This window comes from Xenopus laevis, chromosome 7L (assembly GCF_017654675.1).
Source record: "Xenopus laevis strain J_2021 chromosome 7L, Xenopus_laevis_v10.1, whole genome shotgun sequence".
Taxonomy (NCBI): domain Eukaryota; kingdom Metazoa; phylum Chordata; class Amphibia; order Anura; family Pipidae; genus Xenopus; species Xenopus laevis.
The window spans coordinates 15397558-15421353 of NC_054383.1; the positions used below are offsets into that span (position 1 = coordinate 15397558).

At 40.5% G+C, this 23796-nt stretch overlaps 1 protein-coding gene across 4 annotated transcripts in view; it reads right to left on the reverse strand.

Moving 5' to 3' along the window:
• inpp5a.1.L (inositol polyphosphate-5-phosphatase A L homeolog) overlaps positions 1-23796 on the reverse strand; it is a 315415-nt gene that overhangs the window by 105270 nt on the left and 186349 nt on the right. For all 4 annotated transcript variants that reach the window (XM_041570266.1, XM_041570268.1, XM_018225155.2 and 1 more), the window contains exons 5-8: positions 20979-21042; positions 17562-17665; positions 2486-2538; positions 699-818 (exon numbers count right to left, since the gene is read on the reverse strand). In XM_041570266.1, coding sequence (XP_041426200.1) covers positions 699-818; positions 2486-2538; positions 17562-17665; positions 20979-21042 — 341 coding nt within the window. The remainder of the gene's footprint in view (positions 1-698; positions 819-2485; positions 2539-17561; positions 17666-20978; positions 21043-23796) is intronic.

The window sequence follows — 23796 nt, forward strand, 5'->3', positions numbered from 1 at the left end:
GAGACTATTATCCCACTGTTACTATAGACACCATCTCTCCCTACTATACCTGCTATCCCACAGTCACACTCCCTTCCCAGAGACTACTATCCACTGTTACTATAGGCACCATCTCTCCCTACTATACCTGCTATCCCACAGTCACACTCCCTTCCCAGAGACTACTATCCACTGTTACTATAGGCACCATCTCTCCCTACTATACCTGCTATCCCACAGTCACACTCCCTTCCCAGAGACTATTATCCACTGTTACTATAGACACCATCTCTCCCTACTATACCTGCTATCCCACAGTCACAGTCCTTTCCTTTTCCAACATCTAGAGCACTTAAGGTGAGACGTTCACCAGCAATAAAAACTGGAGTGTCTAATCGTTCCATCTGTGCAATGTAGTTTGTAAGTTCTCTGGCAGATTGATGAGGCGCTAGTGTGCATTTACAAGAGAGCACCTCTTCTGACATTCCCTTTTGCATTACAGGGTCACAGTCACCTTTTGGATGCCAACCTTCAGACAGCAGTTGAGAAAATACACAATAAAGCTATTTATTACCATTTAAACAGCAGCCATTTTTAATTTTAGCCCCATGCTTTTATTAGAATTGTGATCAATGACACGGCTGATAAAAATCCTTTGCTCGCCAAGACGATAACAATATTTATGAGTGATAAATAGGTTCTAGGTGCAAATGACGTACCTATTGAGTACATAACTAAGAGCCTTCTGTCGTATTCCTGAGTAGATAGATGGGCTGGATTCCCAAGCAATTACATTGGAAGCATCGTGGAAAAGATGAATGTTCACCAAGTCGAAGGCACTGGAGTGAAAAACAGGAAGGGAAGAAGTTACAGAGTGAAGGCAAAATACAGCACTCTAGCTACACTCCGACAGCCAGCTATATGGATCTAGAGCTATTGACTATTTATAAAGGCACTAATATGATTTATAAATTGTTTCGTATGCCTTCAAGAGGTGAATATACGATTGTGCTTAAAGGTGAACTAAACCCTAAAAATGAATTTGGCTAAAAATGCCATACTTTATATACTGAACTTATTGCACCAGCCTAAAGTTTCAGCTCGTCAATAGCAGCAATGATCCAGGACTTCAAACTTGTCACAGGGGGTCACCATCTTGGAAAGTGTCTGTGACACTCACATGCTCAGTGGGCTCTGAGCAGCTGTTGAGAAGCTAAGCTTAGGGCTCGTCACTAATTATCCAGCAGAAAATGAGCTTCCCCTGTAATATAAGCTGATGCTACAGGGCTGATTATTAAATTTTGATGCTAATTGCACTGGTTTCTGTGCTGCCATGTAGTAATTATCTGTATTAATTACTAATCAGCCTTATATTGTGACATTTCTATTCTATGTGTACTGTATATTGTGAGTGGGTCCCTAAGCTCAGTAAGTGACAGCAGCACAGAGCATGTGCAGTGAATCAGCAGAAAAGAAGATGGGGAGCTACTGGGGCATCTTTGGAGACACAGATCTTTACTGCTAAAGGGTTATGGTTGCCTTGGGCTGGTACAGAAGCTCAAAACATAATGTACAATATTTCTAGCTACTTCTTTAGTTAAGCCTTAGTTCACCTTTAAAGGGATACTATCATCACACAGTTACACTTGTATTACAATTATGTTTATTATCAGTCTTTAGTGGCTCAGATTTTCTACATTTATATAGTTCAATGCAAACTTTTACTTTCGGCCTCCTACTCTCGATCGCTACGCAAAATACAGTTTCTGGATGGACATCTCTGGTAATGAGCCATTCCGATGAAGAGTAATATGTCCTACTATGTCTGTGAGGCAGAGCAGGACATTCATTTGTTAGCAGCATGCTACATTTACAGTCTTTTCTCCTCTAAGTGTTCAATTAAACACATGGACATAGAGTATTGTTGTTCAGTGGAAGCCACCATTTTTGCTGTGAAGATGCTAATTAAAGTGCACCCTCTGGTGGCCATTGCTTCTTATTATAAAAGCCATTCACTGTACAGTTAAAGGAGAAGGAAAGCTACAGAGGCATTTTATTGCCAATAGATTAGCCACAATAGGGCAAGCTAGAATGCTATATTTATTCTGTAGAATGCTTTACCATACCTGAGTAAAAAGCTCTAGAAACTCTCTGTTTGTTTAGGATAGCAGCTGCCATATTAGATTGGTGTGACATCACTTCCTGCCTAAGTCTCCCCCTGCTCGCTCATAGCTCTGGGGGGGGGGAAGAGGAGCAAACTGAGCATGCTCACGCCCAGGGTAACAAGGTTTAAGCTGAAAACAGGAAGTCTGATACAGAAGCCCATGAGTACACAATAGAAGAAAATAAATGCTGTTTCTTTTGACAGAGGACTCAGAGCAGCATTACTTTGAGGGTTTACTGGTATATTTACAGTAGATGGAACTTTCTGATAAAGCTTACTTAGTTTTAACCTTTACTTCTCCTTTAAGGGAGACCGCACATTGTGTGAAATGGAGAAACGTACCAGTCAGTAATACACCATCTTGTTCGGATAAAGCCTTTCCTAGATGATTTACTCTGTAACAAAATGGAAAAAGTACATTTTAATACACGGAATGAACTGCACATATCTGCACAAAGTAATAGAATTATTGCTTGGACAAGTGGTACAAGAATTGGAAAGTCCACACAAGCAGCAATTCACAGAATATTCAAATGTGGGTGGAACTGCTGGATTATTGATCTGACCAATAACCTTGTGGGCCCCGTGATATAACCTGAGAATGAAAGTTATCCTGCACTGGTCATGGGTCAGGCCATCATACTTTGAAACTAGGGATGCACCGAATCCAGGATTCGGTTCGGGATTCCGCCAGGATTCGGGATTCCGCCAGGATTCGGCCTTTTTCAGAAGGATTCAGCTGAATCCTTCGGCCCAGCTGAACCGAATCTGAATTAGCATATGCAAATTAGGGGCGGGGAGGGAAATTGCGTGACTTTTTGTCAAAAAACAAGGAAGTAAAAAATCTTTTCCCCTTCCCACCCCTAATTTGCATATGCAAATTAGGGTTCGGATTCGGTTCGGTTTTCAGCCGAACAAAATAATGGATTCAGTGCATCCCTATTTGAAACATGTCATTTGTGTTTGTAGATAAGGTAATTTAGATGATAAAGCTAAAATGCTTCTCTTTCCCCGCAACAATGCTCAACATTCGACCCAAGATCAGTAAGGTAATAACATGTAATATAAAGTTTGCCTTAAAATTAAGTTTTGGCTTGGTTGTTTGATACACTGGCCCTAGCAACAGACCTAGGATTGTATGTACCTTTTTCCAAATAAAATGGTCATTAAAAGGGTTGTTCATCTTTATTAACTTTTTTTATGATGTGTAGAGTGACATTCTGAGACAGTTTGCAAATGTGTTTGTTTTTTATTATTTGTGGTTGTTGAGTTATTTAGCTTTTTATTCAGCAGCTCTCCAGCTTGCAATTTCAGTAATTTGGTGGGTAGAAACTAGGGATGCACCGAATCCAGGATTCGGTTCGGGATTCGGCCTTTTTCAGCAAGATTCGGATTCAGCTGAATCATTCTGCCCAGCCGAACCAAATCCAAATCCTAATTTGCATATGCAAACTAGGGGCGGGGAGGGAAATTACGTGACTTTTGTCAGAAAACAAGGAAGTAAAAAATGTTTTCCCCTTCCCACCCCTAATTTGCATATGCAAATTAGGGTTCGGATTCGGTTCGGTATTCGGCCGAATCCTTCGTAAAGGATTCGGGGGTTCGGCCGAATCCAAAAAAGTGGATTCGGTGCGATCCCTAGTAGAAACCAAATGACCCTAGCAACCGTGCATTGATTTGAATAAGAGACTGGAATATGAATAGGAGAGGCCTGAATAGAAAGATGAGTAATAAAAAGGAGCAATAACAATACATTTGTAGCCTTACAGAGCATTTGTTTTTGTTTTTTTTAAAGGTGGTCAGTGGCCCCCATTTGAAAGCTGGACAAAACTATAAAAAATAAATAGTGAAGACCAATTGAAAGTTGCTTAGAATTGGTCATTCTATAACATACATAAAATTAAGTTAAAAGAGTGGTTCATCTTAATGTAAACTTTCAGGGAATTATTTATCATAGTCTGGATTTATCTCAATATTTTCTGCAACAAACTCCAATCAAATGCGCTCTGTTTTTTTGCGCTTATTTATTATTACATTTTCACGAAAATTTGCTTCACGGGAAAAAAAATATAATTTTCACGATTTCTTCAGATTTTTCATTAGTTTTTCATGATTTCTAAGGATTTTTCACCTGAAAACAGATTTTTGCCTGAAAACTTCAAAAACTTTGGGGTATTGCACGAAACCCAGCGTGCATCAAAAAATCATTAGGACTTCTCCCACTGACTTATATGCAACATCGACAGGTCTGAGATGCCGGATTTTCGGATTCTGACTTTTCCATCTTCGGGGTTTAATAAATTCTGAAAAATTCGTGATTTTTTCAAAAGTCTAATTTTATAAAAAAAATCAAGAATTTTTCATGATTTTTGCAATTTGGAGTTTAGTAAATAACCCCCTTAGTATGTTATAGAATGGCCAATTCTAAGCAACTTTTCACTTGGTCGTCATTATTTATTTTTCATGTTTTTTTAATTATTTGCCTTACTCTTCTGACTCTCTCCAACTTTCAAATAGGGGTCACTGACCCTATCTAAAAAAACAAATGCTTCGTAAGTCTACACACTTAGGGGCAGATTTAATAAGGGTCGAATTTCGAAGTATAAATGAATTCGAATTCAAAGTTTTTTTAACAAATTTGGCAATCCTGCGATCGAATAAAAATAGTTCGATCTAACGATTAAATCGTTCAAATCGAACGATTCAAACGATTTTTAGCGATCGATCAAAGGATTTTTATTCGACCAAAAAAAACTAACATTGCACTTCGGTAGCTTTAATTTGGCGAAGTATGAAGTTGAAGTTTTTTTAAAGAGACAGTACTTTGATTATCGAATGGTCGAACAGTCGAAGATTTTTACTTCGAATCGTTTGAATCTAAGTCGAATATAGCCTATTTGATGGTTGAAGTACCCAAAAATTTACTTTGAAATTCAAACTTTTTAAAATTTGAACCCTCACTCGAGCTTAGTAAATCTGCCCCTTATTGCTACTTTTTATTACTCATCTTTCTATTTGGTCCTCCCCTTTTCATATTCCAGTATCTTTTTCAAATCGATGCATGGTTGCTATGGGAATTTGGACCCCAGCAACGAAATTGTTGAAATTGCAAACTGGAGAGCTGTTGAATAAAAAGCTAAATAACACAAAAATCACAGATAATAAAAAATGAAAACCAATTACAAATTGTCTCAGAATATCCCTCTCTACATCATACTAAAAGTATAGGTTACCACTGACACCTAGCTATCGAGTACATAAATGTAATATGGGACCAGTTATCCAGAATGCTCGGGACCTGGTGTTTTCCGTATAACAGATCTTTCCATAATTTGGTTCTTCATACCTTAGGACTAATGAAAAATCATGTAAACATTAAATAAACCCAATAGGCTGGTTTTGCTTCCAATAACGATTAATTATATCTTAGTTGGGATCAAGTACAAGCTACTGTTTTATTATTACAGAGAAAAACTTGCATTATTTGGATAAAAATTGTAGACAATGGGAGATGGCCTTTCTGTAATTTGGAGCTTACTGGATAATGGGTTTCTGGATAAGGAATACTATAAACAGACCTCCTCAGCCAAAGAAAACAGTTCCCACTGATGTATAAACGCAAGTACTGGAAAAAGGTAATACTCTGCCCATTTAACAGAAAATAAATGGAAGATTTAGAACAGGGTATGACTTCCCCTTTGGTAATTTCCACATCAACAAGGTACTGTACAAATACAGAAGAGAAAATAAAAGCACATAAATAGCAGCATTAATTCAACGTGAACATCATGCGGGATATACGGATACTCATATATTATCTCTCTGCTTCTCTTTAGCAAATTAAAAGGGTTTATTATAAGAGAGACAGCAACAGACTTACCATTATATAATTGCCGCTAAATCATCGTGATTTACAATCAAGCAGAGATTTGTAATCATTTAAGCTGAATAATGTGCTTTTTTTTCCCTGCTTTGATTTAGATTTTGTATTAAGGATCTTCTGGGCTGAACCTGAAAGTACTTCTTGTAGTTTTTCATTTCACTTTACATTGCGCTTGGAATAATCTATAACGCCGTGTCGTACTTGTACTCACAAATCGAACGAGGCACCAAGTAAATCAGAATAGAGCACTGAAAAGTTATCATGTTCTGAGACACTACCCATCTAGACTGTAAGCTCTTGGGGTCAGAGTCCTCTTATCCTACTGTGCCCCTCAAAATTTCTTCTTGACATTTTTTCCACTATACAAGCATGGGACCTGTTTTCCAGAATGCTCGGGACCTGGGGTAATCTCAGTACTTTGGATCTCCATATCTTTAGTCCATTAAAAAATCATGTAAATATTAATTAAATGTATGTGCAGGCCTACTTTGAAATAAATTAAACACTGAATAGCCCTATTAAATGCTAGTGTTCTCATCTGTTTAATGTGACTTCTGTTTCTGAAGCTCCATGCTGATCTTCCTTCTCTTGTCTTGAGTGTGTGACCGCGGTAAGGACCATGATGAATCATCTTGCTGTGGCTCGGTCTAAAGTTGGCCATGCACGGGCCGATAAAAGCTGCCGACAGACCGAGTCGGCAGCTTATTGGCCCGTGTATGGGGCCCCCCGACGGGCTTCCCCGATCGAGATCTGGCCGGAAGTCGGCCAGATCTCGATCGGATGGGACTAAAAATCCCGTCTCTGTTCGTTGATGCGGTCACGCAATCCAATCGCCCGTTCGCTAGGATCCGATCGTTGGGCCCTAGGATGGCTGGAAGATGGCTGCGTGGAACTCCGATGCCTGAATCTACACCGAGGGGTAAAAATAAAGTTAGGGGCATTTCCCCGGGGGGCAGCTATGCTGGAGAGGGGGAGGGAGGGGGGGTCTACGTGGGGTGTTTTTTTTGAGAACGGTTGAATTCTCCTTAAAGAATATGGCCAATGTTTTGACCAAGCGTTGTGTGTGGGTTTACCCGCTGGTTGGGCGGGTTCGGGCCGACCTCGCACCGATGGGTGGGTGGGTTGAGCTCTTCTTCCTGCTCTCCCAGCCTGTCAACTTGCACTGCCAGTCTGCTGGCTTCCCACTTCCTTTTTTTTTTTACAGACGCATGCCTTATCGCCCGCCCCTTTTTGTCATGGATGGGTCAGCGCGGGTCTATAAAAGGAACCCGGAACTTACGGGTGGGCAGGCGGTCTCGGGTTCAGGGAGGGCGGGTTAAGGACGGGTAAAACCTGACCCGCACATCACTAGTTCTGCACTCACAGTGAGAAGCTTCTTTGTATTTCATTTTATATTTCAGTGAACGGACGTAGATACCTGCCTCTTTTGTAAATATGGGATTGTTAACCTTAAAATGCAATTAAAATAGAAAAACTAAATGATAATGCAGTAAAAACAACCGTATTCCTTTAATGAAGCATTCATCACGTATAATAACGCAGGCCTATATTTTCTATTGCTACAGCCTGTAGTATTTGAATACCTCGGGGGATAGTTTATATAAAGCGCCATCGCTGCATCCGCAAGTAGCCTGAAGGATATTATACAGCCAAAAATATAGAGAATATAATGTTGAGGGGCACAACCACAAATTAAAAGGGGAATCTAAAAGGCTTTATCCTGTCTGCCTTCCATTAAACTGTAGCACCCCTATACATCAAATATACCTACGACAAAACTTGATTACCATCTGAGGGTAGAAATAAAAAAAAATAAAAATAAAAAGTTGATGGGAGTGTAAATCCATTTTGGTGGCACTTGATACATGGCCCCTGTAGTGCCTTAAGCCTCTAACAGCACGACTGGAAATGGATTTTGTCCAACAAGTAGGATTAAATGCTGTGGGGCAGTCTTTTTAGTGATAAATCTGCACTATAAATATCACTGGGCGTCCCAAGTGCCACATTGTGGGGTTTGATTACAGATCTGCTTTTATATAAAGGATTTGATATTTCTTCTTTCAAGCAAAGGAGTGTAACAATTACCTATAAAACTGGATGCAGGAAGAATTCTGTTTGTACCAAAATATTATTCTGCATAACTACCTAAATTGAACCACCTAAATCATTTTATGAAAATAAAGAATAGTCTTTTTTCAGTTTGGTTTAATATTCTAGCTATAAGCATGCTAATATAGTAAGGTACTGTAGGCATAAATAAATCAATTATAAATCAAGGCTTTATATCCCCTTTATTTGCTAGAAATCCAACCCATTTTTGAACTCAGTATTCAGGTATAGGATCCGTTCTCCGGAAAACTGTTACAGGTATGGGATCAGTTATCTGGAAACCCCCTGGAATAATTAAGTAATAAAGATCCAAATTAGGGAAAGTTCTCTTATCACCCTAGGTCTCGGGCATTCTGGATAACAGGTCCCATACCTGCATCCAGAATGCACCGAATTACAGGATGGCCGTCTCACATAGGGGCAAACTTACTAAAGGTGAAGTGGCTAACACTAGCGAAAATTTGCCAGCGTCACGTTATTTTGTTACTAACGGGTGCTGCCGTAAATTCGCTAGTGAAGTGGACCTACTCTAGCGCTACATCGCACCCTTACGCCAGACGAAGTTGCGCTATGGCGAAGGGACGTAACTACGCTAATTCACTAACTTGCGCATTTTACTGAACGTTACCTCTTGCGCCAGACTTGCCTTCGCCACCTCAGACCAGGTGAAGTGAAATATTGTAGATAGGGATTGCTTCAAAAAAAGTTGAAAAGTTAAAAGTCGAAAAAACATTGGCGTCTTACTTATTTAAGGGTGATAGGCTGAAAAAGATCGTAAATTTTTTTGGGGGCACCAGAGCCGGACCAACCCAGCCAGGCGCCCTAGGCAGCCTGGCGGGCCAAGGCGCCGGCTCTGTGCGCGCTCGACTGCGCAAGCACGATCCAGTGCAGAAGCGCATTTACGCCAGTGCCAGTCGAGGAGAGACGGGACCGGACACGGGGTAGTCGACAGAGCAGGTATGTGCCTGGCGCCCCCTCAGCTTTGCGCCCTACGCACGTGCCTACTCTGCCTACCCCTAGTTCCCGCCCTGGGGGGCACCCTCCTTCCCCCCTACATTTCTTAACATATGGCACCTAAACTATACACTGGGCACATGTATAGGGCAAAATAACAACTCTATTTTATTTTATGAAGCTCTCCCAGCCTTGTGTAGTGTAATGTATTTGCTGCTACATATACGTCCATTGTACTTTAACTTGGTGCCGTATGCAAATTAGGCGTCGCTAGCGCAACTTCGCTTTGCTTGACGAATTTACGGTAGCGCAACTTCAGATTTTAGTGAATTAGCGCCGCCCTGTCGAAACTTCGTCTGACAAAGGGCGGCAAAGGCGTCGCTAGCGCATTTTTGACACTTTTTGACCCAATAGAATGCATTATCAAATAATTAAAATGTTTAAAAATGATTTCCTTTTTCTCTGTAATAATAAAACAGTAGCTTGTAATTAATTCTCATTGGAGGCAAAACCAGCTTATTGGGTTTATTTAATGTTTAAATGGTTTCCTAGTAGACTTAAGGTATAAAGAAAATTCTCTTATCCGGAAAACCCCAGATCCCAAGCATTCTGGATAAAAGGTCCCATACCTGTATCCAGAAAGCTCCATATAACGCCATCTCCAATAGACTCCATTTTAATCAAATAATTCCGAATTCCTTTTTCTCTGCAATAATAAAACAGTAGCTTGTTCTTGATCCCAATTAAAATAATAATTAATTCTTATTGGAGACAAAATACCCCCACTGAGTTTAATTAATGTTTATATGATATTTAAGTTGATTTAAGGGATGGATATCCGAACTACAGAAAGACCCCTTATCCGCAAAGCTCTAGGTCCAAAGCATTCTGGATAACAGGTCCCATACCTGTACTACCTTGTTCAACATTAATGCAATAAATAGGGCTTGTGCTGAATACACTTTTTTGCCTATTCTTTTAATCACACAAAATCTATGGTTTCTGTTTTTCTTGAGCTAAACAGGACAAGCAGGGAAATTGAAGCTACTCCTTGTGACAGTGTCGGACTGGTGTCCAGGGCACCCCTTCTGGCCCCACCGCTCCCCTATTGTGACGCGCCGATTCTCTCGGCGCACATGCGCAGCCGGCACCACGTGCATGCGCAAACGATGGCACTCGGCGCGCATGCGCAGATGTCGCAGCTCAGCGCCGAAAAAAAAAGATTTATTTTTGTTGCCAACCCAATATCAGGAGAGGGGGTCTGGCCCGGCGGGGCCCATGAGGGTTGGGCCCACCGGGTTTTTTCCCGGTATCCCGTCTGACCCTGCCTGTAGGTAGGTACTTGTATATGATTATTTTACCTGTGCACAGATAATCCGCCTGCAAAATTGACTTCTGCTAACAAACCAGTCACAACATAAGATTAGATTAGATTAGCCATCTTTAAGGTTGCTAACCAGCCGGTATTTTACCAACCTAGCCGGTAATTTACCAGCCATGTAATACCGGCATTATAACTGCCGGTAAATTAGTAATAATTAATCCTTTGGCCCCGGACGACGCACAATCCACCTCTGATGCACCCACCTCCAATTTCCTCTCCTAGGGGCAGATTTACTCACAGCGAAAAGTCACCAGCGTCTACTTCTCGCACCCAGCGCAACACTTCGCAGAAAATTTGCTCATTCACTAAAATGCTTTTAGTCCCGGGCGTCGGATGCTGCCGACTTTTCGCTAGCGGTACTTCGGTAATGCGAGCATTTCAAATCGGCGGCATTCATTTCTGCCTAGCGAAAATTCGCTAGAGATCTTGCGTTCAGATTAATTTGCATATGGTGGGAAATTTAAAGTTGTATGGACGTCTTTATGTTAAATGTTGCTGCAAATACTTTAACATTTACACTGTTTATTATACATGTCCAGGGAACCTTAATAAAGACAATAGAGTTGTTATAATGCCCTACACGTGAGCCCAGTGTAAAGTTAAAGGGGACCCATCACCCAAAAAAATAATTAAAAATCCTATTTTATCACATTAGTCAAGCAAAATGAACTTTAATTAAACTATATAAATTATTTGAATCTTGTTTCCTTCAGTCTGGGATTTCAAAATTATAACAAGCAGGCAGGAGCCATTTTGTGGACACTGTTATTAAGACAAGTCTTGTATCATCTCAGAATCTTGTTTGTGCACCCGAATGTGGGACCTGATGACCATCCCCATGTCCTGGTTACACAATTAAATGGTTAAGAAAACGGGGGAATGTGGGGAGAGCAGTGACATGTAGGAAGTGCTGAATGGAAAGTGAAAGTAATTGTCTGCCCCGCCTCTTTGCCACTGGTATAGAGGAGGGGCAGACAATATTTGATTGACAGCTGAGATTTCTAAATGAGTTTACAACAGCTAAGAATGCTTTAATAAAAAATAGAAATTGGATTTCATGTTTAGTTTGAAAAGGACTTTTATTATACAGATTTTTGTGTCTGGGTGACAGGTCCACTTTAATGTCCCATATGTTAAAAAATGTATGGAGAAAAACAGTTACAAAAAAAAACTTTTTTTAATGACCTTTGCAGCATGTGATGCATTTTCCACTCAGAATATGATGTAAGTAACAGAAGATTGAGGAAGATCTATGCCCTCCAGTGCACTTCGCCTGGTCTGAGAGGTAATGCTCAGTAAAATCCACATTTTAGCGAATTAGCAAAGTAACGTCTATTCACCAGAGCAAATTGTCACCTTTCGAATGTCCGAATGAACGCTAGCGTCTGTCTCTTTTGCTAGCAAATTGGTGCCTGTCCCCGTTAGTAATTTGCCGATGTCCCTGTGGATGGCATCGCTGACGAGAAGTCGCTATCGTTAGTCACTTCGCTCTTTAGTAAATCTACCCCCTAGTTTGTCCCTCTACACCGAAATGCCACACGTTTAGGGTAAGGGCACACCTGGAGATTTGAGGATCTTTAGTCATCCGGCGACTAATCGCCTCTTCTTTGGGGCGACTAATCTGGCTCTAACACAGCTTCCCCGTGTCTTCTGCCGGCTTTAATGAAAAAGCCCTGCGCCAATGCACTCGCAGCGATTCGATTTCCGAAGTTAAGTTTCCTCTTGAGTAAACTTCGGGCGACATCGGAAATAGAAGCCCCACGAGTGCATTGGTGCAGCCGTTTTTTCATTAAAGCCGGTGGAAGACAAGAGAAAGCAGTTCGGGGAGATTAGTCGCCCTAAAGAAGACACGATTAGTCGCCGGGTGACTAAATCTCCCCAAATCTACAGGTGTGACATTACCCTTAAGACAGTTTACTCCAAGGTGGAGCATCCCCAGTGAAATAGGCTCTCCTTGCCCTTTAATACTTTTGCTGGCTGGCTAAAGCTGATGGAAATGGAACTTCAGCAATGGCCAAAGGTCTATAATTTGGACCCCTCTGGATAAGGCTATTTGTAAAATGCAATATTAACCCCGAACGCCCCTCCCATCCCTTTGTACATCATCCATGAGATCAAAAGCCCATCTGGATCTTCTGCCTTGCGCTGCAAAATTGCTTTCAAGATTTCTTAATAAAATGATTCTTTTAGGCAGCAGATGGATTGTGAACATGGGCAGTTTCATCTACTAAAAGAGCGCATAAATCACCATTGAGAAAGGAGAGATTGCACTAAGGTTATCACCATACAGCCTTCCCCATGAAAACCTTGCATTAAAGCATTAGCGAAATTAATTCATCTTTCATAAGAGCTTTGAGCTGTATCTGTGATCTATGATAACAACCAATTTCTCACTGTGGTCGGGGGGGTTACGAAATAAATAAATAAATAAATTAAATAAATAAATAAAGGCTCAGCCCTGAAAGACGACACAAATCTGCTCTTTTTTTAAATGGGCTAACATTATCCCGAGTGCTGCTCCCGACGGCACATTTTCAGCCGCGGCTCCTGCCAAGAAGCTTCATAAATTAACAGAGAAAGTTTTGTTCCCTTTATGCGCAGCGGGCCGTAATTATTTTGAATAACATTATAACTCAATCACCGTAATTACTTTTAGATAACCCTTAAACGGTTGTAATAAAAAGCAGCAGAAATCACGGTCTGGTCTATAAAGACGGCCTCGCTCTCGTTTGGAAATTCATTTGGAAAACTCTTGGGCTATATGAATTATTGACAAAAACAATAACGCTGCGCATTAATTGCTCGTTAAATTATTACCACAACGGGGCTATTCTGGATGCTTTTCACAAAGTGGCATAATGGAGGCTTTTAATCTCAATCACGACGTAAGAGCGTCTTCGGTGAGCAGCACATCAGCGAATACTCAGACTATGCGTCCACTAATGAAAACACATGTACTGGATATCAATAATTTAATTACATAGGATAAATGGTTATGGCAGTTGTTGAATAGGTCCACATATGTTATAAAACAGTTTAATCCATAGAGGTATGGGTTCCGTTATCTGGAAACCCGTCATCCAGAAAGCTCAGAAATGTGGGAAGGCCGTCTCCCATAGACTGCATTTTGGCCAAATTTTTAAAAACGATTTTCTTTATCTCTATAATAATAGTAATAAAACAGTAGCTTGAACTTCATCCCAGCTAAGATATAATTAATCCTTATTGGAAGCAAAACCAGCCTATTGGGTTTATTTAGGGTAAGGTCACACAGAGAGATTCGGCGAGATTTAGTCGCCCAGCAACTAATCGCTTCTTCTTCTGGGCGACAAGCTCCCCGAAGTGATTTCCCCTGCCTTCCCACCGGCTATAATGAAAAATTGCCAGCGGCATGGCACTTGTGGCGCTTTGTTTTCCGAAGTCGCCTTAGTTTCCTCGTGAGGATTGACCGCTTAGTTGACCTGTCCTGTTTTTAGAGGGACAGTCCCTCTTTTGACAGCTCAACCCGCAGTCCCTCGTTTGTACAGGAAAGTCCTGATTTTCTCTGCACTGAACAGGCAGAAAAAGAAACAATGTTTCAAACTTAATTGGCTTTTGGCAGAGAGCCCAGAACAGCAACAGCTGCAGATAAGATACTTATACAATTTTGAGATAAGCAAATAAGTAATTGGAACAATATAAGATAACAGGTCCCTTGAGAAAAGTAAAGGTGGCCATAGATGCAAAGATCCGCTCGTTTGGTGATGTTGCCAAACGAGCGGATCTTTCCCCGATATGCCATTAAAAGGCATGGCTATATTGGGGGCTGATTGTTCGGCCGTATGGCTGAGCAATCAGGCTACGATGTGCCATGTGCTCCAGCGGGATCGGTCGGGTCAAAATCAAACCTGACCGATCGACCAAACGACCGATCTCCGCTGGACGAAAAATGACGGCACACGCCACACACGATCCGAAAATCGTATGAATCATCAATTCATACGACCGGATCTGTGTGTCTATGGCCACCTTTAGACTCGCAGCTTAAAGGGCAATTCACCTTCATTAGCAAAACCACAGAAATATGTTCAAACTTTCATAACCTGCCAAATTTTATAAAATGAACATGGTAATTAAGGGGTGTGGCCACAAAAATGGGCATGGTCAAAAAAATTGGCGCACTGTGGGCGGCAACTTTTTTTGTCCCTCTTTTTGTTTTCCAAAATGTTGGGAGGTGTGTAATATCTCTGCATGTATTGCCTATCTGGTGATATCAATGGGAAACTGTCACTACTATTTGTCGGACATTACTTTTCCTACAATTGTTATCAGTGAATTAATGGCCATAAAATCATCTGATTTGTTTTTTCTGCTGCTTTATTTAATCCGACTGGTTAGTGATAGGTTCGGTCGGACATAAGAATAAACTCATCTATGGCCTGCTTTAGACACGCCGAAAATCCACCTCAATGGTGAATTCATGTGAAATCAAGGTAATAATTAATTTGCTGTCCTAAATATTCTAGCAACTATGACTGATATACCAATGGTTTTATCCGGTAGCTTGTAATGCGCTTCAATTGAAAATGTGACCTATATGGTAAGGAGAGCAACAAGCTATACAACAGGCTGCCTAATAAATCCCCCTTTTTAATTGTTTTATTAATTTATTTTTTTTTGGAAAGTTTTCCCCAGAAGAATATACGTTGCACACATATAAACGGCAAGCGTCTGCTAGATCTCATTACTGCCGCGAGTTTGAAAAATCTCCTTATTTGGAGAATTTCCTCATGAGAAGGAAGAGACAGAATAGCTTGTACTTTTGCTAAACCCCCTGGAGGCTTCGCTAGAGCAAAACCGTCTACAAAACTGGCAAAAATCAGACATTTAGTGCACACAAAGGGCACTGTTAGCCATACTGAGCAGCGGAGATGTTCTGCCCAGTGCAAAGCAATTTGGGAAATGTTTCGCCCAAATCATTTAAGTTTATTTAGTGACGCGGCAGGAAATAAATGTCGGCAATACAAGACATATTTTAAAGGTAAACATCCGTGTAATGATGAACTTTACATAAATCAGTAGAAATCGCAGGTACTATTTTACATGGCTGAGAGGTCATTTTCTCTGTATCTGGATGAGGCAACAGTATTCCGAGTGCCTGGAAGGAGGCTCAATCCCAGCCCCATGTGATTAAGCCATTTGTACTGCGCTCTAACAGCTTTTTAACATTTGCATGATGCCTTGTAATTAAAGTGCGATCCTATACGTTATTTAGAAACCTGTTATAAAGATAATTCTGAATTACGGCAAGGTCCTCTCCCATAGGCTCCATTCTAATAAAATAATGCAAATTTGTTTAAAAAAAATAAATATAATAAAAATCCCATGCACCTCTTTTTGGTTCAGCAGCAAGCACAACTTTCCCTTTCACTGTGGTGCTAGACACATTACAGAAAACTCCTTTTATCTGGAAAATCACAGATCCTAAGCTTTTTTTGATAATAAGCTCCATAAAAGGTTGCCACTTGGCTAGTATTTTACAGGCCTAATCAGCCTGAAACAAGCCAGAACTAAAAATTTGAATGAAACTAAATACTGACGTTCAGACCCAGATCACAAACTTCCTACTAGCTATCTCCATCTGGATGAACCACCTCAAGCTCATTTGGTCAAAACTTAGCTCACAGTCTTCCCATCCAAACCTTGCCCATCTCTTCCTTTCACCATTACTATTGATGGCCAATTCCCTGTGTATTCAGCATGCGGCCTGGGGATTATCCTTGACCAGTCTCTCTCTACTTCTCTAATCATATTAATACTACTGCCAAAACCTGCCACTTCCTCAGCAATAAAGCCAATATTTGTCCCTTTCTTTCACACATAACAGCCCAAACCCTAATCCGTGCCCTTATCCTATCCCATTTAGACTATTGCAATCTCCTACTAACCGTTCTTCCTGACACCCATCTCTCTCCCCTCCAATCAATCTTAAACTCTGCTACCAGGATCCTCCTGCTCTCTCCTAAGAGGGAACCTGTCCAACCCCAACTAAAGTATTGCCTGTTAAGCAAAGGATGGCATATAAAATACTTCTGCTAACATTCAAAGCCCTTCACGTCTCTGCTCCTCACTGCATTTCTTCTCTTGTCACTGTACATTCCTATGCGTCTTCTCTACTCCTTTTAGAGACACCTTTTTCCACACCATCCACATTTTCTGCCGCCTCTCGTGTCAATTTTTGCTGCTCCTTACCTCTGCAATTCCCTCCCTTAATTCCTCCATAAGGAGTGCTCTCTCGACCTCTTGAAGAAAAAACTAAGAGTCTACCTTTTGGAGCAGTAGAACATTAGTCTGGTCCTGGTACCTAATGGACAATGTCTTTACCTTGTGCACTTTTCCCCCGCCAATTTGCACCTGTATGTTAGTCACCCACCCACTTAGACTGTAAGCTCTATGGGGCAGGGACCTCATTCCTACTGTGTCTCTTACCACATAGCACTTAAACTCTGTGTCCTTATATGAGCTCTGTGTACTAGTGATGTGTCGGCTAAAACCCGACCCGCACTCGACCCCGCCCTCCATCCGTGCCCGACTTCCAGGTTCCTTTTATAGACCAACGCTGACCCGTCCACAGATGAAGTCACAAAAGGGGCGAGCAAGCGCGCAACTATATATATATACATTTTTATGTATTCTATGGTGCTGCAACTCCTTAACAGAGTTTTACAACTAAAGTTATACATATATACATACATACATGTATACTAGATTGGGGAAGAAGGCAGGTTAACATTTACATTTACAATTCATATACATTGAAAAATAAATAGACAGAATTCCAATCAAAACACATCAAAGCAGCATAAAACATAATAAAGCAAACGTTAAGTTCCAAAAAAAAAAAAAAAAAAAAGGGAAAAAGGGGAGAAAAAGGGCATCAATAACCAAAAATTGTAAAATCCGGGGACATAACATTGACGTTTTACTGTATTTAAAAAAATAACATGACAGATATCAGAAACCAATAACCTGGATTAATTAATTCTGGATTATGCTGAGTACATTCTCAGCTTCCACTTTAAGCATAACAATTACTGATTGAAACTTACCTCTGGGAAAAACTCTTGGGGAAACTTCTCCTTTTCTAGCATTGGGGTACTTTCTAGCGTATCAGAGTAGATCTCTTTGCCAGTAACCTTCCTGTACTTTTTTGCTAGAAGAAAGGCACATTAGAAGTTACTTAACATGGTACAGTTCACAGTCACTGCAGAGTTACACTCTTACAGCAATATTAGATTCTTACAGGGACCCGGAAAGATCCATTATCTGGAAGATCAATATATATTTACATTGTGCGGTCCGTTTATTGATGGAAATATGATTGCTTTTTTAGAACCTGCACACAGGCATTGACTGTGTTTCTGAGTGCACCAAACCAGACGTTTTACTATATACTGTATATATATATATATATATATATATATATATATATATATATATATATATATATATATATATATATATATATATATATATATATAGTGTCAAAGTTTGGAACAAAGCATTCCTGGGCCAGCACTTCCCTTAGTGAAACAAGTGTCTTTTTATTTTACACACATCACAGTGCTCCAACGTTTTTATGTGTATATATATATAAATATATATACACATAACCTATATGTACAACCTTGTGTAGTAATGTCAGGTGTGTTCCTTCTGCGGTGCTTAAAGATGACGTTGGCTTACAGCCTCTGAAGAAGTCAGGAAACCGACGAAACGCGTCAGGCTGAGAGATAAACAAACACCCGACGTCATCTTTAAGCACCGCAGAAGGAACACACGCGACGGAAAGGCAACGCAGGTCAGAGCGGATCCGCTGCAAAGTGCGGGCGACTTAAAGATTAATGCTCGTTTAATCTTTCACAATTGTGAGTGTAATTTTAAAATATATATTTCTTATTAAAAGGATTTTATGCTATGTATTGCTCACTTTTTAAATAACGCGAGAGCGGAAGTGCCGGTTAGGACTAAAGACATCCCTGAAGGCTGACATTTAAACTAAACGTTTGTCAGTATTTTTAAACTACACGAGGTGACAGTGCTGCAACATTTTAAGTGCGACACTTAAAATTGGAGATTTTGGAAAAGTGGGCTAACTAAACCAAATCTTTTTTCATACTGCTTGTTTCCCTAAGCTCTGATAGCGCTGACTCTTTATAAAGCAAACAAAACTTTAGACAATAACTCCAACTGCACATGTGCCGATACGGCACATACTTCCCAAAGATTACTGAAGAGAAGAAAATGGCTGCCGTGAACTCTGCTGGACAGAATCTGCACTGAGGGGTAAGTAAAGAGTTAGGGGCATTTGCCCGGGGGAGCAGCTAGGCTGAGGGGTCTATGTAGGGATTTTTTTACTTTAGGGTTGAATTCTCCTTTAAGGGCCCATGCACAAGTGCTCAATTATACACCCTCAATACTACAATTATGTCAATATTTTTCTCAAGTACCAATATGTTAGGCAGCACCCCCTCAAGTCAGGCTTAAGCTGGTCATAGACTCAAAGTTCCGCTCGTTTGGCGAAATCGCCAAACGAGCTGATCTTTCCCCGATATGCCACTAATGGCATGGCTATATCGGGGGTTATTCGAACGATCGAATTACGATGCGCCAAGGGGCTTCGACGGGTCGGTCGGTTAAAAATCAAACCTTCCCGATCGATATCGTGGCCAGATATCGATTGGGAAGACCCGTCGGAAGCCCCCATACACGGGCAGATAAGCTGTCAAACTGGTCCAAACGACCGATATCGGCAGCTTTATCTGCCCGTCTATGGCCCCCATTAGGACTAAGTCAACAAAGTGCAACATTACAGCAAAGCAAACAAGAATCTGAATATGTCAGAGCTTTTAACGACCTTCCCAGGGAGTAAAGAGGTGACACCGCCAGCATTGAAACAAAATTCCCAACGAACACACAGTGTGGGTAAGCAACTTATTAAGATCCATTGATTTAATTAGAGAAAATTTATAGCTGTCTCAATTTGTTTTATAAGGCGTATAAAAGGTGCCCCATTCATCATGGATTTAATTCACAGTCCTCTTGATTGGGGACATTAACATTTTATTCTGAGAGCCTATTAGAGTATTTAAAATTGCAAGACAGAATTAGAGCGCAGGTCGACCCTACGCCGTTCTACTGTGAAATTGTAAAATGTTTTTGCCCAGAAATACAATAAAACGGTAATGGATATTTAATACTGTAGCTAATTTTTCCTATCGGCATTTCATATGATGGAAAACACATGCGGCGGATCTAAAAGAGATTGATGTGGTAGCGCCTTCCATTGCAATACCTAAAGGAACGTCACTCAAATGTTTTACAGCAGTGAGACCCCTATACCCCCAATTATAACAAGAGAGGTAATTTGGCTTTCTGCTGATACAAGGGGAAATAAAGTTAATGAAATTGTATAAAATGATCCAATTAGTTCATTTCATAGTACTGGGACTGGGTGACGTTTCAAATGAATGTATTGAAGGAATGTAAGTCTTCAGTACAGCAGGTGACTTAAAAGGAAATGTTTGTATTTATATTTTTAAAATGATAGCACAAGAATTGCAATCCATTTATTTTTTTTTCAGTATGACTGACCTTAGAAAGACTTTGCTTTGCTCAGAGTACCTTGTAGTTAAGCCACTAAGCTTAGCAATTGCTAGATCTAGCAACTACCGGTAAGTTTAGGTTGTTCTGTACCACTAGGCCTGACTCAAACAGCAGATCTAGCAATTAACTTTAGTTTGTTCTCTGTTCTATACCACTAGGCCTGACTCAAACAGAAGATCTAGACACTGACCATATGCTGTAATGTACCACTAGGTCTGACTCAAATAGAAGATCTAGACATTGACCACAGGCTGTTCTGTACCACTAGGTCTGACTCAAATAGAAGATCTAGAAATTGTCCATAGGCTGTTTTGTACCACTAGGTGTGACTCAAACAGAAGATCTAGACATTGACCACAGGCTGTTCTGTACCACTAGGCCTGACAAACAGAAGATCTAGACATTGACCACAGGCTGTTCTGTACCACTAGGCCTGACTCAAATAGAAGATCTAGACATTGACCATAGGCTGTTCTGTACCACTAGGCCTGACTGAAACAGAAGATCTAGACCATAGGCTGTTCTGTACCACTAGGCCTGACTCAAACAGAAGATCTAGCCTTGAACATTTGTATATTTCATGGAGCCAATAAAAGCATCTGCTACATAGCGTATAATTTATAGAGTGCCACATGCCTTAGTTTCAATTGAAATAGTCATCAGAGGCCAAGCAGTCAGCTCCCACTCACCCAGGACCTAGAGGTACAAATACAAAGAACATACTCCATTCCCAAAATTATTTATGGACTCTTTTTTTCAGCACACTATTTGGGGTATATTCTTCAGTTTGACACCTGAAAACATAGTTTGTATCTTCAACTGCACATTTACATTTAAACAAATTGTTTTTGGTGGGTTACCTTTGAAGTCATATTGATATACGTTCTTTAGAGACTCGTGAAGAAAGTAGAAGCTTCCCAGTGCCTGTATAAATAAAAACGAAAATAATTAAACATTCAATAACATTTCCATATACCCCCCCCCCATAACCTGCAAATACAGATATGGGACCCGTTACACAGAATTCTCAGGACCTGGAGGTTTCCAGATAAGGGATCTTTCCATAACTTGGATCTCCATACATCAGCTACTGAAAAATAATTTAAACATTAAATAAACCCAAGAGGCTGGTTTTGCTTCCAATAAGGATTAATTATATCTTAGTTGGGATCAAGTACAAGCTGCTGTTTTATTATTACAGAGAATTGAATCCCTTGATTAAAACAAAGTCTATGGGAGATGGCCATTCTGTAATTCTGAGTTTCTGGATAACGGATCCCATAACTGTACTTTTTAATTCAGTAGCAGAAAGCCAAGACTTGGAGGGTCCCCGGGAAATTCTGAGCTCTTCTATCACATCAAAAACATATGGGTGCTCCAGTAAAGACCTCCACTGCCCCAGCAGTTACTTATTCTGTTGAATTTTACAATCCTGGTGGTATGGGACCTGTTATACAGAATGCTTGGGACCTGGGGTTTTCCGGATAATGCAATTTGGATCTTAATACCTTTTCTACTAGAAAATAATTTAAACATTAAATAAACCCAATAGGCTGGTTTTGGTTCCAATAAGAATTAATTATATCTTAGTTGGGATCAAATACAAGCTACTGTTTTATTATTACAGAGAAAAAGGAAATCATTTTTAAAAAATCTGAAATATTTGGATAAAATGGAGTCTATGGGAGCCTTTCCGTAATTCTGAGCTTTCTGGATAACAGGTTTCCTGATAACGGATCCCAAACCTGTAGTAAAAACACTCCAAGCCCTGTCCAGTGTCTGCACATTTGCCACTATTCTGTTGAATGTTACAATCCTGGTTGTATGGGACCTGTTATCCAGAATGCTCGGAACCTGGGGGTTTCCTGATAACGGATATTTCCGCAATTTGTACTTCATACCTTAAGTCTACTAGAATATAATTTAAATATTAAATAAACCCAATAGTAGGGATGCACCGAATCCACTATTTTGGATTTGGCCGAACCCCCGAATACTTTGCAAAAGATTCGGCCGAATACCGAACCAAATCCTAATTTGCATATGCAAATTAGGGGTGGGAAGGGGAAAACATTTTTTACTTCCTTGTTTTCTGACAAAAAGTCACGCAATTTCTCTCCCCGCCCCTAATTTGCATTTGTATATGCAAATTAGGATTTGGATTCGGTACGGCCTGGCAGAAGGATTCGGCCGAATCCTGCTGAAAAAGGCCGAATCCCGAATTCGGTGCATCCCTACCCAATAGGCTGGTTTTTGCTTGCAATAAGGATTAATTATATCTTAGTTGGGATCAAGTACAAGCTGCTGTTTATTATTACAGAGAAAAAGGAAATCATTCTTAAAAATCTAAAATATATGGATAAAAAGGAGTCTATGCGAAACAGCCTTTCCTAATTCTGAGCTTTCTGGATAACTGGTTTCCAGATAACGGATCCCATACCTGTAGTAAAAACACCCCAAGCCCTGTCCAGTGTCTGCACATTTCCCACTCATACTGGGTCTGGCTCTGAATCCTTTGTAAAGAAGCCCAAACTGGAAACCAACTTTAATAAGCCTATTCAATAAATGTAATCAGTAAATATGTTGAGTCACAAATTCAGACTTAAAGGGATAAAATGATACGAGCTACTATTTACCTACCATACACAAAGTTAATTTTTGCCGCATTCTTAAAGGATATTAAATACAGTGCGCTGATTAGATACAATAGAGAGCCATTTCCTACATCACTACTCCATACTCATAAAAGGAATCAGAAAATACTCAGGCTGTGGGCAAAGGTTACCCAGTTATGAAAGGAACTTTGCCCAGTCCCTGGCTGTCGTCTTTATAATGCAATAACAACAAATGCTCCACGCCCCGCGTCATATCGCTGTGTGTAAATACCGCACTGATATCAAACACGGTGACTTGCGTCTGTGTGTAAGTCCTTGGACAGTATGTGATAACACGACCCCGTATGGGTCATATCCAGAGGAGGGTTTGTTCACTTACTCAATCATTTGAATCTGATTACAAAGCAACAAGTGGGGTACTGACTGCAGAATCATGTGACCGAGGGTCAGTTAAATTTAAAGGAGAACTAAAGCTCCCGTTAACTACCTGGCAGGGTCCTCCTCTCCCTCCCCGCACTGTGCATTAGTAAAAAAAAAAAACTTTTTATAGGTGAAGGAAAGGCTAAAACTAAGTACTCTTTATCACAAAGGTCTGTATAAATACACCAGTAAACCCTCAAAGTAATGCAGCGCTGAGTCCTCTATCAAAAGAAACAGCACATTTCTTTCCTTCTATTGTGTACTCATGGGCTTCTGTATCAGACTTCCTGTTTTCAGCTTAAACCTCCTTGCCCCGGGCGTGAGCATGCTCAGTTTGCTCCTCTTCTCCCCCTCCCTTCTCTGCTGTAATCTGAGCCCAGAGCTATAAGTGAGCAGGGAGAGACTCAAGCAGGAAGTGATGTCACAGCAAGCTAATATGGCAGCTGCTATCCTAAACAAACAGAGAGCTTCTAGAGCGGTTTACTCAGATATGCTAAAGCATTCTGCCGAATAAATAAAGCGTTACAGCCTGCACTATTGTGGCTAATCTATTGGCAATAAACTGCTTCGGTAGCTTTCCTTTAAAATGACTTTTCCCCACTACGGGGCACATTCATTATGTGGTGTAAAAAATGGCAGGATA